Here is an 11302-nt window from a genome sequence, read left to right on the forward strand (position 1 = left end):
CTCCTCACCCCCAAAGGGGTTGATGCCCCCTGTTCTCTAGCCCAGAGCGACTCTCAGCCAGCGTAACACAGGAGGGTTTATTGAGAGTTGAACACAGCACAGGAAACTCTCAGGGCCTCAGACCTGGCCTCTCACAATAACAGCACATCCCAGTCCCCCTGCAGCCAGGTGGGCTCTGCCTGCTTCCCCTCGCCAGCCCCAAGCCCCCCGCTTCCCAGCTAGGCCTCCGATATCTCCGGCCCCAAGCCCCACCGCTGTCCATTGTCTTTTCTCCAGGTAAACAGGGTTGCCTGGGCCTCCTCTCCTCTCCGCCCTCCTCTGGCTGGAACAGGTTGGTCACGGGGTCCTCTCCCCGCAGCCCATTGTCCTCCCACTGGCCAGAACCGCCTGTGACTCCTGAGCTGGGTCTCCGGGTCACCAGGTCACCAGTCGCTGGGGTCTCCATCCTCCAGGCCATCAGCCGGGGTCCCAAGTCCCTCTCCGGTCTTCTGTAGCAACAAACTCCCTTTCCCCTCACCTCGTTAAACCAGTAACACCTGGGAACACTGAGTCCCACTCCCTGTGCATGCAAACCACTGGAAAACACAGCAAACCCTAAGAAAATCCCCCACTTCGTCACAGAGCCCAGCACCTCTCCTCCTCTGGGCACCTAGAGCAGAGGCGGCTGGTGCTGATGGCTCCAAGGGAAGGCTTAAAAGCCACAGAACAATTGAGGTCAGGGCTAGAGGAGGGCAGGACCATGCCTAGGTGTGGCCTTCAGACAGGCACAAAAGCACCCAGCCAGGCTGCTCCTGCCATGCCAAACACCCACTGAAGGCCACCCGCAGACAAGCATGCGGGGCGGCTGCTGATGCTCTGTGGCCATTATCGAAGACGGTAGGAAAGCAGGGCCAGCCCCCCTGGTGGGGCCTCTTACCGTTCCCACTCAAGGTGCTCGCTTTTGCCATGGGGCAGGAGATTTTACCCCAAGAGGCTTTTCCCCAGCTGGCGAGAAGCAGAGAAACACCCAGGCTCCCAAGGCGCTATGTAGCAACCCCCCTCAAGCACAGGGACAGATGCACATTTGGAAGAGGGAAACTGCTCTACACCTAGCCGGGCAGCCGCCATTTTCTTTGGCAAGTCAGGAATGGCAAAGGCGAGACTGGAAGCACCTGGGGCTCATGCCCCAGCCTTTGTGACGCCCACCCCCCAACTCCTTCCCGGGGCTCTAGCTGAAGCCAGAGCATTGGCCTGAGCAGCCAAGAAGAGATTCAGGCCCTGAAGGGAGCAGGACTTTCAGCACAAAGGTAAAACCGGACAAGCACAACCACGAAGGGACTCAAACCCTCAATTGTCTAATCTAAAGTCAGACGCCTTATCCATTAGGCCACATGGTAAAAGTCCCTCTAGGTACTTCTTTGGAAAAGGCAGACACTGATGCGTCCGACGAAGTGGGGATTCCCCCACGAAAGCTCATGCTCCAGTACGTCTGTTAGTCTATAAGGTGCCACAGGACTCTTTGCTGCTTTTGCAGACACTGTGTTTCTCAGGTCAGCTACTGAGGGGGGCCGAGACTCTCTGGGCACAAGAAGTGGAGTTCCCAGCGACACGTGAGACTTAATTGTCTGGAGCCAGGTGCAGGGCTTTGGCAGGGAGGCTCGGGCATGGGGTGCAGCGGATGGACCGGCTGTCTAGGTGGGGAGATTTAGTCTCACCGAGGAGGAATCCTGATGATAGGCAGTGGCCAGGGCCGGTGCAACCACTAGGCGAACTAGTCGGCCGTCCAGGGTGCCAAGTGGTTGGGGGCACCAAAAATCGCACTCAGGGGAGGCAGTGGAGTGGAGGTGAGCTGGGGCAGGGGGCTGGGAGGTTTGGGAGGGCTGCCTGCAGCAAGCAATGGGGCGTGCAGGGAACCCCTCCCGGGCCCAGCTCACCTCTGCTCCGTCTTCTGCCCTGAGCACGCCGCCCCCGCTCTATTTCTCCTCCCCTTCCAGGCTTGCGGCACTAAACAGCTGATTGGCACCGCAAGCCTGGGAGGCGGGAGAAGTGGAGCGGTGCCGGCGAGCTCAGGGGAGAAGGCGGAGTGGAGGTGAGCTGGGGTGGGGAGCTGCTGCAGGGGGGCTGCCCGGCTCTTCCCCATGGCCCCAGCCCCGCCCCCCGCCCTGCACTCCCTGCATGGTAAGTGGAGTGACCCAGCCCCAGCCTGGTCCACTTCCCTGGCTCCCAGCCACGCCGCCGGCGAGTGCTGTGGGGCGGTTCCCCCCTCCCCTCAAGCTTGAGAGCCAGGGGAGCAGAGCAGGCTGGAGCCCCAGGCCTCCGTGGGGGCAAGCAGAGGGGGGGCTGGTCCCAGGCCTCCGTGGGGGATGGGGGGCTGTGTGTGTCTGCACTTTGCTGCTTGTGTCGGCAGTGCACGTCCTCACCAGAAGCGCTCGTCTCGATTGTACGGTCAGGGTGGGGCATTGTGGGAAGGCTCCTGAAAGCCAGTTGACGTACGCGACGTTGTGTCTACACTGACACTGCATCGACCTGGACTCTCTGCCACTTATGGAGGTGGAGTTACGAATTTGGCACCAAGGGGCAGTTCTGCCAATGGGAAGGAAATTCCATAGTTAGGGTGATGCTGGGTGAGGGGCCTTGCATTGACATAACTCTGTAATGCAGACCAGGCCTTAGTGTGTCCTGGCCACCTCCTAGCAAACCAAAGAGGTGTAAATAAAGCTTCACCCAGGAAAAGTTACTGATCTGAAGCGGTTTATCTGCTGGTGCCCTGGCTCTGTTTGCCGCTCTAGGTGGCTCTTTAGTGAGCAGGTGCAGTTCGGGTGTCTCTTGGAAGTATCCAGGTTTCTGGCTCTCTAAATTGTGACTAGAAATCTTCCCAGCATGGGATCATGAGATGTCCAGTACTTTTGACTGGGCCAGAAACACTGGGTCTACAAGAACAGATCTCCTCAGGATGGTTTCAGCCCGTGCAGTCATGGCTGGAAACCCAAAGCACAGAGTCTGCACCATTAAGCGAAATAATGGGGAATAACATCATCCAGACTCCTCTGACCTTTCCGTAGGGCTCCATCCTGCTTCCGTTCCAGGAATGGGTGAAGGTTCAGGACCCTCCAAATGTCTCCTCCCCTCTCAGGAGCCAATCCTCTTTTGTAATAGGCTGGGAGGAAATGAGACCGAGAAAGGACAATAGCGAATGGCAATGGGGGCAGGTGGCAGATTGGGCTAGTGGAGTGAAATTCTTTCCCCCCTCGAGGCAATGAGGACCATTTACGAGGTCCTTTTCCTATGGGGATACCGAGAAGCCATCCTGGAAATGTATCCCCAGATGCTCATCCTCTGCGTCAGGCAAGTGCAGTATGTGATGGATCTGCACTTGCCAGGGACCTACATGGCCAGCACGACATCCAGCCCCGAGGAGGATCCAGCTGCCTCAACCCCCTAAGGTAATGACTGAAAGGAAAAGGAAGAACAGATGTGCTCTGCTAAACACATGTAGGCTGTTCATGGCCATCATTTGTTCGGGTGCTATAGTTAGCCCAGGCTCGCTTACACCAACTAAGGATCTGGCCCCACATGCCCGCTTGAGTCCTGTTACCTGTCACAGTAAAGAATCAAGTATTCAACCGCATTGAGTGATGACATCAACCATCTTAAGAAGCTACAGTGTCACTAACTGGTTACAAACTCAATGAAACTGCAGTGTCGACAGGGCCTATTGGGCAGGGGAGCACCATGATATCACACTGGATCTATCCTCGGGGAGGCTAGCTCCTGCTGTCCATACTGTGTGTGCCAGGGCGTGTGCAGATTTGCCATGATTGGGGCTGATCTCGTTGCCTGACACTGGTATTTTTTGTCTTTAGCACGTCGGTGGAGGCTGTGAAGACTCTTTTTTCCATGCCCGGATACTGGAAGGAATTTGCCAGCATCCAATTTCAGCAGGGTTGGGACATGATAGCCTCACTATATTACTACTCGCAGGGTGTTGGCGTGATTGCAAGGTAGGAGCCCAAAGTTTCCTCTTCAGTGGGTCTCTCTTGGGAATGGGATTTCCGTGTGAAATGTTCCTCTGTTCCAGGCTGCCATCTCAGCCCAGCAACTAGAGAGGAACTCTCTCTCACCTTGATAACCACAAGGGACTTTCTGCTCCATGTTCCAGAGCCATGATCGAGTTTGAGAACCCTCAGCTCCCTGCCGTCTTCAGAGAGGCCGTCACCACTGTTCAAAGGGAGAAGGAGGAGGAGCAGAGAAATATCGCCATAACTTTCTGCACTGAGGTGAGATTCATTAGTTGACAGGAGAGCAGCTCAGGCCAGTAAGCTCTGGGCACATTGTCAGCAGCTCAGCAGCCTTCCAGCCAGCTAGCTCCTCTCCGCACATGGATGGTGTTGGGGCATGGCACAGAGAGGGAGGGAGAGACAGGGTGAGATCGCTCCTGGCTGGATGTACCTAGGTGGGATCCTGTGACAAGAGGAGATGTTTCTCCGGTGCCCCAAGGCCATGCTTCTCTCCTCACCTTTTCCTGGGGTTCTGCTTTTCTTCTGCCCCAGGGTCTCTCCATGGCACTCAGTGGGGCCTGGAGATTCCCCTTTCCTGGGGTTTATTTGTGACTTGTGCATTAGTCTAAGTTCTGGGAATGAGCCAACTGAAAGAGCAGCAACTGGCTCTCTACACACCGGAGACGTTGTATGGGAGTAAGTGGCCATTTGGTAAAGATGAGTGTCAGGGGACAGACCCACAGGAAGACCTCTGCTCCTCAACCCGATGTTGATTTGGCTCTTTCCAGTTTCTCCAGAGTCCTTCCATTGAGACAATACTGACAAAATCAGAGCTCCAGGCACAGCTCATGGAATGGACCCAAGATAAAAACCCCATTGTACGTCGGCTCAGTCTGCGAGGCCTTGGCCGTATTGTGCTCCAGCCAGAAAAGGTGAGGGCGTGGATTGCCCGGGGACCGAGGAAGCCGATGTCTATCGAATCGCTCAGCAATGAGCGAGATCCCCACACAAGCCTTGTTGTTTAACGCACAGCACTCAAATGTTGGAGGTGCTTTACTGAGCAAATCAAGGCACGACGTGGTCCCTGCTCCCGTGAGCTGACCCTGATTGCAGATGTGATGCAGTGGGAGGCGGGTGAGCAAAGACAACGGTTACAGTGAGCAGCTGGCAGAGAGTGACAGGAGAATGACTTTGTGCCCCATTGGGCGGCTGTGCCAGCCGTGGTGTCTCATAGGTGGGAGTGGGATGGGCCAGCATATGCCCCAGGCTGTCATCCAGGGTAGTAATGAGCTGCCTTCTCCATTGCTGCAGGTGCACTCGTTACGGGCCCAGCTGCCAGCGATCATGGACATGTTCTGTGACACGGATAGAGGCGTGTCATGGGAGCCATGCATCAAGCTGCAGACATCATCTACCTCCTGGATGGGGAGGGCTTGGCTCCATCTCCCAGGACATTGCAGTCAGCCTTCGCCCCTTCATTGATGACGTAAGGCTGGGAAACACAGGAGAACCCCATTCCTCCCCGCCTGTCTCTGGTGCCCTTGTCTCTCTCTTCCCATCCCCTTCCCTCCCACCCCTCAGCCCTGCCATGAAGCCTCCAAGGGTGCCCCTGCCATGGGTGGGAATTTCCTGCTCAGCCACCTCCCTGTCAGAGCTCTTCTCCGCAAACCTCAGCATCAGCGCCATGCTCCCAGCCCCTGCTGCCGCCTGGCCTCGGGGAGAGGGTCCTGGCACTGGGCAGATGACCAGCTGTCTGGAGAACACCGGCCCCCAAAGAGGTGGAGATTCCCAGCAGGAAAGAGGTGGGTCAGGAATCTCCCGGCTCTCAGGGGCACCAAGGAGCAAAAGAACTGCTGTGTTTTGTAGCAGCACCTCCTGTAAGGCTCCAGCAGCTGCTCCTCCCCTTCCCCAGACCAGTCTCCAGCAGCCTTCCCTCCCTCTCCCCTAAGCTTCTAGGGGTCTAGGATTCTGTGCTCTCCAGACAGAAATTGTGTCTAGGACACCATGGGGCTGCACTGCCCTGCACAGTGTCTCAGGCCTTGTTCTACACAAGATGTCTATGGCGCTGGCCTGGTGGCCTCACTGCTCCCGCGACCCAAGTCAGTTAACACGGGGGAACCGGAGCAGCGTGCGGATATGACTCTGTCACGTTATGCTCTGATCCTGCCTGGCTTTAACCGGGCTTCCCCACTCCTGTGTGTCATTGCCAGGAGAGGGACAGCGTGCGCTCCGTTGCCATTTTACTGCTTGGCAACGTGGTGAGCAGCGTGAAGGACCCGGACAAACCCATCGTGCAGCAGAAGATGATCCACTGCTTGCTCCCGCTCCTGCTGCACCTTGAAGACCGGGATGAGAGTGTGACACTGGTAAGTGCCACGGTCATTATTTCCTTAAGAGTAAAGAGCCAGAATCTCCTGGGGCCCCACTCCATTAATGGCCAGAGCCCCTTGCCCAAGCAGAGTCTTCTCCTCCTGCTTCACTCCATGCTGGAGCCCAGTGCCTCATCCATTCTCACAGCACACAGCACAATTGGGAAGAAAAGCCTTCTTCTGGGAAAGAGCCCTGACCCTCTCCTGCAAAGACGGGCCTCAGGCCTTTGGGCTGCTGCATCCAAAGGTTCATAACAAGAGGCAGCAAAGAAAGGGAGCACAGATCTGTAAGAGCCCCTTCAGTTCAGGAGCTGATATCTGCCCACAGCCTTCTGGAAAGTGGGTGCAGCTGCCTGACTTCTTCCTGGAGCTCCTGAGAGAACTTCTCCAGGTCCCAGCTTCCCAGAATTCACGGACGTTGCCCTCTGTTGTTGGGCCAACTGGGATGTGGAGGAAGCCTGATCTGGGCCCTTTGGTCCGACTCTTTGGGATCCCAAAGCTGACTCACGCTCTCATGCAGTCTCTTTGCACCTAAGGACTGAGCTGTGGAGATCTCTTATGAATCTTTCCAGGGCCGTCCATAGAGGGCACAGGGCCTGGGACAACACCCCTACTCTGCCTAAGCCCCAGCCCCACTCCATCCCTTCCCCCAAGTGCCACCCCACCTCTTCCCACCCCAGCGACGCCCCTGCCCCATCCCTATTCCTCCCCTCCCCCAAAGCCCCACCCCTCATTTCCCAAGCGGCTGGGCGCTGGCGAGGTGGGGCATAGCATAGTGGGACCGGGAGTACTGCGCCTGGCCCCAGCATGGCCCACGTCCTGCGTCCCCTGAAGTGCGGGGCCCCCAAAGCGCAGGGCCCTGGTCAACCGCTCCAAACCATCCAAAGACAGGACGGCTCTGGCTCGCTCCAGCCAATTCCCTCTCCTGAGCACACTCCTGTGTACAACAAATGACAGGAATCTCCTCCACTAGCAGGAAAAGCAGGAGAACAAGTGACGGGAAGGCTCCATGTCCCCAGACTGTCCCTCTCTCAGTGAGAACCCCCTTGGTCTCAGCTTCTCTTGCAGAGATGCAAACTGACGCTCTTCCGCTGCGCAGTGTTTCTCAGGTGGGCTCATTTGAAGACGCTGTTCCGCAGCATGGCCTGGGATGGCTCCACACAGCTCCGGAAGTGTGCCTGGAAGTGCTTGGTAGGTGAATTCCTTGTGCCTTCAGAGTGGTGAATGGGGACTTGAGGAGACCTTTTAACCCCACACCCTGAGTACCCATCCGCTTCCATCGGGTGGCAGGACTCTATTCAGGCTCTCTGCTGGTTCATTTCTGCAGGAGTTACAATCCCTTCACATTTTGAAATTTTTCTCCTGAACTGTTAGACCTGCAAACTTTCTGAAAACAAAAGCTGAGGTTCTGGAGAACACAACAGTAACTCCAGAGAGGTGCTGCTATGGCGTATGGGCTCATACTGGCTGTTGCCATGCCCTGGCTCTATGCTTTGGCTTCCCTGGACTAGTCCCTGTGGGAAGAACATGTCATTTGTATATTGTGCGTTTCTTCCTTCTTTCTTCCTAGATGCAGAACAACAAGAGCCACATCCCCAAATTCCTGTTCCACGCCTTAGAATACCTGGAAAGCTCACAGACAACAATCAGACATTCTGCAGCCCTGTTCATTGGTAAGCAGAGCGACTTCACTTGAGCTTTTTTGACCTGCTTCCTTCAAAGCCCTTTTCTAGACTGCTGCTCTGTTCCCTCTCACAGCACCAGAATCTTAAAACTGTGTGTGTGTGTGTGTGTGTGTGTGTGACAGAGAGAGAGAGAGAGAGAGAGATTAACATGACTTCCAAGATGAGTGGAGCAACTTAGCTGTATCGATCGCACCAACTTCCCCTGCCCACAACTCCTCTTTGGCTGCGCCTTGGGGAAACCAGCATGATGTGAATTCAATCTCCTTTGGAAATCAGTCTCTCAGTGACTTCTAGGCTTCTGATGCTTTATCTAATGTGCTTTGTGAACAGATGTAAGGAATGTATTTAATTTCCCAAGGGCTGTCTTGGGAGAATGGCTGCATCTTTCGCAGTTTTAAGCAAAGGATTTGAAAAGTCATGAGATTCATTGTCTGTCTAGGAAATACTATCCACCATTACTGTGACTTGTTGTCTGAAACAGTGACTGAAGATGGCATCTCCCGCCTGTATGAAGGTAAGGAAATACCTCTGTGTGTTTGTGCCTCTGTGGGAAGTACAGGGGTGCAGCACAGGGCCTGAAAACAGTTTGAATGTGTCCCTCTCTGTCTAAGGACAGTGTTTAAGGAAGAAGGATGATCACGTGAGCTTTGATCGAGGTGCCACAATATGTGTACGGGAGCAGGAAATTCCATCCCTAGCTCCTAGAATAGACGTAGCCTTAGAACTGTGTGGGAGAGTGTCTTCATAGAGGTCAGAACATCTCTGAAGGAAGGCCTGACAGAATTGAAAAGGGCTGTTGTTATTATTAAGGGTGGTGGTGGTGATGATGACAATTACCCTCTGTAGGGAAAGATTCATCACTTGCCCTCCCTGTAATGGAGAGATTTCAGGCCAGGGAACCACTCATATCTTGGTTATCAGCTCATAGGAAATTCCTGAGTGCACATTGGGAACATCTTTCCCTGTGACCTCTTAAGGAACGAAGGCCCAGGGCCACATAGGATTTCAGTAGATGTTGTTAGGAGTCTAAATTCCTATGCGGATCTGTGCGTAAATGTTGGATGATTTAACACCTCTGCTTTTCTGTTCCATCCCAAGCAGAGTTGCTCCCACCTGCCTGTGTTTTAGCGTGTGGACGTGCGTATGCTGGGGGAGGGAAGTTACGCACGGAATGGGGTCTCCTCTCTGTCAGGGCTATTTTGGGAGTAGCTGAGTTGCTGTTTCTTGCCTGCAGACTCTTGGGTAGCTAATAGCATGTGGCAATGGCCATCTGAAGGGGAGGTTTCCTAGGCACCAGTCACATCAGCACCATGGGGCTTCCAACCCGTTTCCTCTTTGTTTCAGCTTTTCAGGAAGTGCCTTTGACATGTGACAGGACCACAGGGCACATCCTCAATAGACATTACAAATGGCTGCAGAAGCTTGGAAATCTCGTGTCGGGTTCCGCATTCGACTAGGGAACCGGGACCGACACAGAAGACCTCTTTGTCCTGCTATGGTACGTACAACAGCGTCTTTGGAACAGGGACTGAACAACGAGGTGGATATTGGCAGATGACAGACAATTGTGTAGGTCAGTGAGGCGTAGAAGACTTTGAAGAAGTTGAAAGGGATCTAATAAAGCCATGTGACAGGGCAGCACAATGGCAGATGAAAACCAGAGCTGACAAAGTCAGGGCCATACGCATGGAAAGCCCGGAGGTGAGCGACTCCTACATATCGCTGGTGTCAGACACCCAGAGCATGGACAGTTGGGCCCAGTGGCTGGAGCCGGGGTGGTGGGGCCTAGTGGAGGTCGAGCCGAGGGTTGGAGCTGGGTGAGGAGCAGCTAGGGGCAGGGCCAGGGTGGGATTAATGATTCGCAGCCAACAGGAGCTGTAGGGGCGGAGCCTACAGGCACGAGCAGCTCATAGAGTATCACTAGCAGGGTTGGAAGGGACCTCAGGAGGTCATCTAGTCCAACCCCCTCCTCAACGCAGGACCGATCCCCAACTAAATCCCCAAATGGCCGGGGGGGGGGGGAGAGGAACGGCAGCGCGCGGAGCCGCCTCGCCCCACCCCAGCCAGGCAGAGCCGGCCCGGCTGGAACGCAGCACACAGGGGCTTTAGCGGCTGTACCACGGGGCCCCCCTTAGCCCTACTCCTTTCATGAGTGCATCACTGCCCCACTTCTGCCCCAGCCCCACACACGGTTACAGGGCAGAACCCTGTAGCTGAACTCTGAAATCTCTCTCACTGTAATGAAGTTACTGCAGAGTCAGGACAACCCCACCTTTGGGCTCCATGTCTGACATCTCTCCCCACTGCACAGAGCCCTACATTCACAGAGCTTCTCGCATGTGATTCCCTCAGTCATCAGAGCCAGGCGGAGAGAGGAGAAAGTCTCCCAGACTCCCTCTATCCATTGCCAGCCCACAGGGTAGCGGAGGTTGTGGGGTTGGGTGCTCTCTTTACGCAATGCCAGCTCTCAGGGAAGTTACAAAGGAGCATTAGCAAAGTGTGGTGGTTTTGTGCTGTGGAAAACTACCCTGCTGGAAGGTTTTGTTCTTCTGATTTGTGTTCCTGCCCTTTCTCCCTCTTACAGACATCTAGAGGCTAACAGGAGCCAACCAGGCCCACCACTGATCACATCTCTTGGGAGGCGGCAAAGCAGCTGCTGCATGGGAAGGAGGAGAGAAAGAGGCAGAGCAGGATGTGCCGGGGTGCCCCTGTCACACATAACCTCACAGTCTAGGCGGCGGAAGCCAAGCCCCTCCCCAGCCCTGCCGGGCAGGCTCCGACTGGAGCACCAGTGTGAAAGGAGCAGCTCAGCTCGGTCTAGGCAGATGCCGAAAATGGAGGATGCACATTGTAGGCTCCAGTCCAGAAGCAGCTGACGCCCCTGACTGCAGAGCCCCGAGGTGCCGAGACCCAACCCCATCCCGGGTGCCTGCAGGCGTGCAAGGGAGCTCGGAGTCTCTGGGAGATTCCCACGCCGGGAGCCCAGAGACCCCCAGCCCATGGCCTAGAGACATCTCGTAGGAAGTAACCTGGGAGAACTAGCCATCGCCATGGTGACTGACGTCAGATGTTCTGGCTGGATCCCCACTGACTCAGTGCCGAACACATTGGCCATGGACAAGGCCCTGGGGTAGGACCCGGGAGTAACAAGGGCCTGGGTCCCCTACCCGGCCACCATCCATCCTTGGGTGGCAGCCCACCTCCCCAATGTGCCACTAGACTGCACAGCCCCAAGAGGAGGGGCGGCCATCTTGTCTCTGAACTCTCAGCC

The 11302-nt window shown here is 55.6% G+C and overlaps 1 protein-coding gene and 1 long non-coding RNA gene across 2 annotated transcripts; both read left to right on the forward strand.

Moving 5' to 3' along the window:
• Nucleotides 1-5095: 5095 nt before the first annotated feature.
• On the forward strand, nt 5096-8071 carry LOC120393611 (maestro heat-like repeat family member 5). The gene is made up of 5 exons (XM_039518234.1): nt 5096-5133; nt 5289-5463; nt 6188-6343; nt 7415-7537; nt 7917-8071. Exons 1-5 carry the CDS (start codon nt 5096-5098, stop codon nt 8040-8042), a joined length of 618 nt encoding a protein of 205 aa, XP_039374168.1. The 3' UTR covers nt 8043-8071.
• A 412-nt stretch (nt 8072-8483) lies between these two features.
• Nucleotides 8484-10720, forward strand: LOC120393610. Its single transcript, XR_005592094.1, has 3 exons — nt 8484-8545; nt 9376-9529; nt 10616-10720. It is a non-coding gene; the product is annotated as an uncharacterized LOC120393610 (long non-coding RNA).
• Nucleotides 10721-11302: the final 582 nt, after the last annotated feature.

The sequence above is a fragment of the Mauremys reevesii genome, unplaced genomic scaffold, assembly GCF_016161935.1.
Source record: "Mauremys reevesii isolate NIE-2019 unplaced genomic scaffold, ASM1616193v1 Contig26, whole genome shotgun sequence".
Lineage (NCBI taxonomy): Eukaryota > Metazoa > Chordata > Testudines > Geoemydidae > Mauremys > Mauremys reevesii.

What these genes read in the sequence shown, in the direction of transcription:
- LOC120393611 (XM_039518234.1), top strand. Translation starts at nt 5,096, where the DNA reads ATGCAGTGGGAGGCGGGTGAGCAAAGACAACGGTTACA. An exon ending in GAGCAAAGACAACGGTTACA is followed by an intron (nt 5,134 to 5,288) that starts GTGAGCAGCTGG and finishes CCATTGCTGCAG; the next exon opens with GTGCACTCGTTACGGGCCCA. An exon ending in GGGATGAGAGTGTGACACTG is followed by an intron (nt 6,344 to 7,414) that starts GTAAGTGCCACG and finishes CTTCTCTTGCAG; the next exon opens with AGATGCAAACTGACGCTCTT.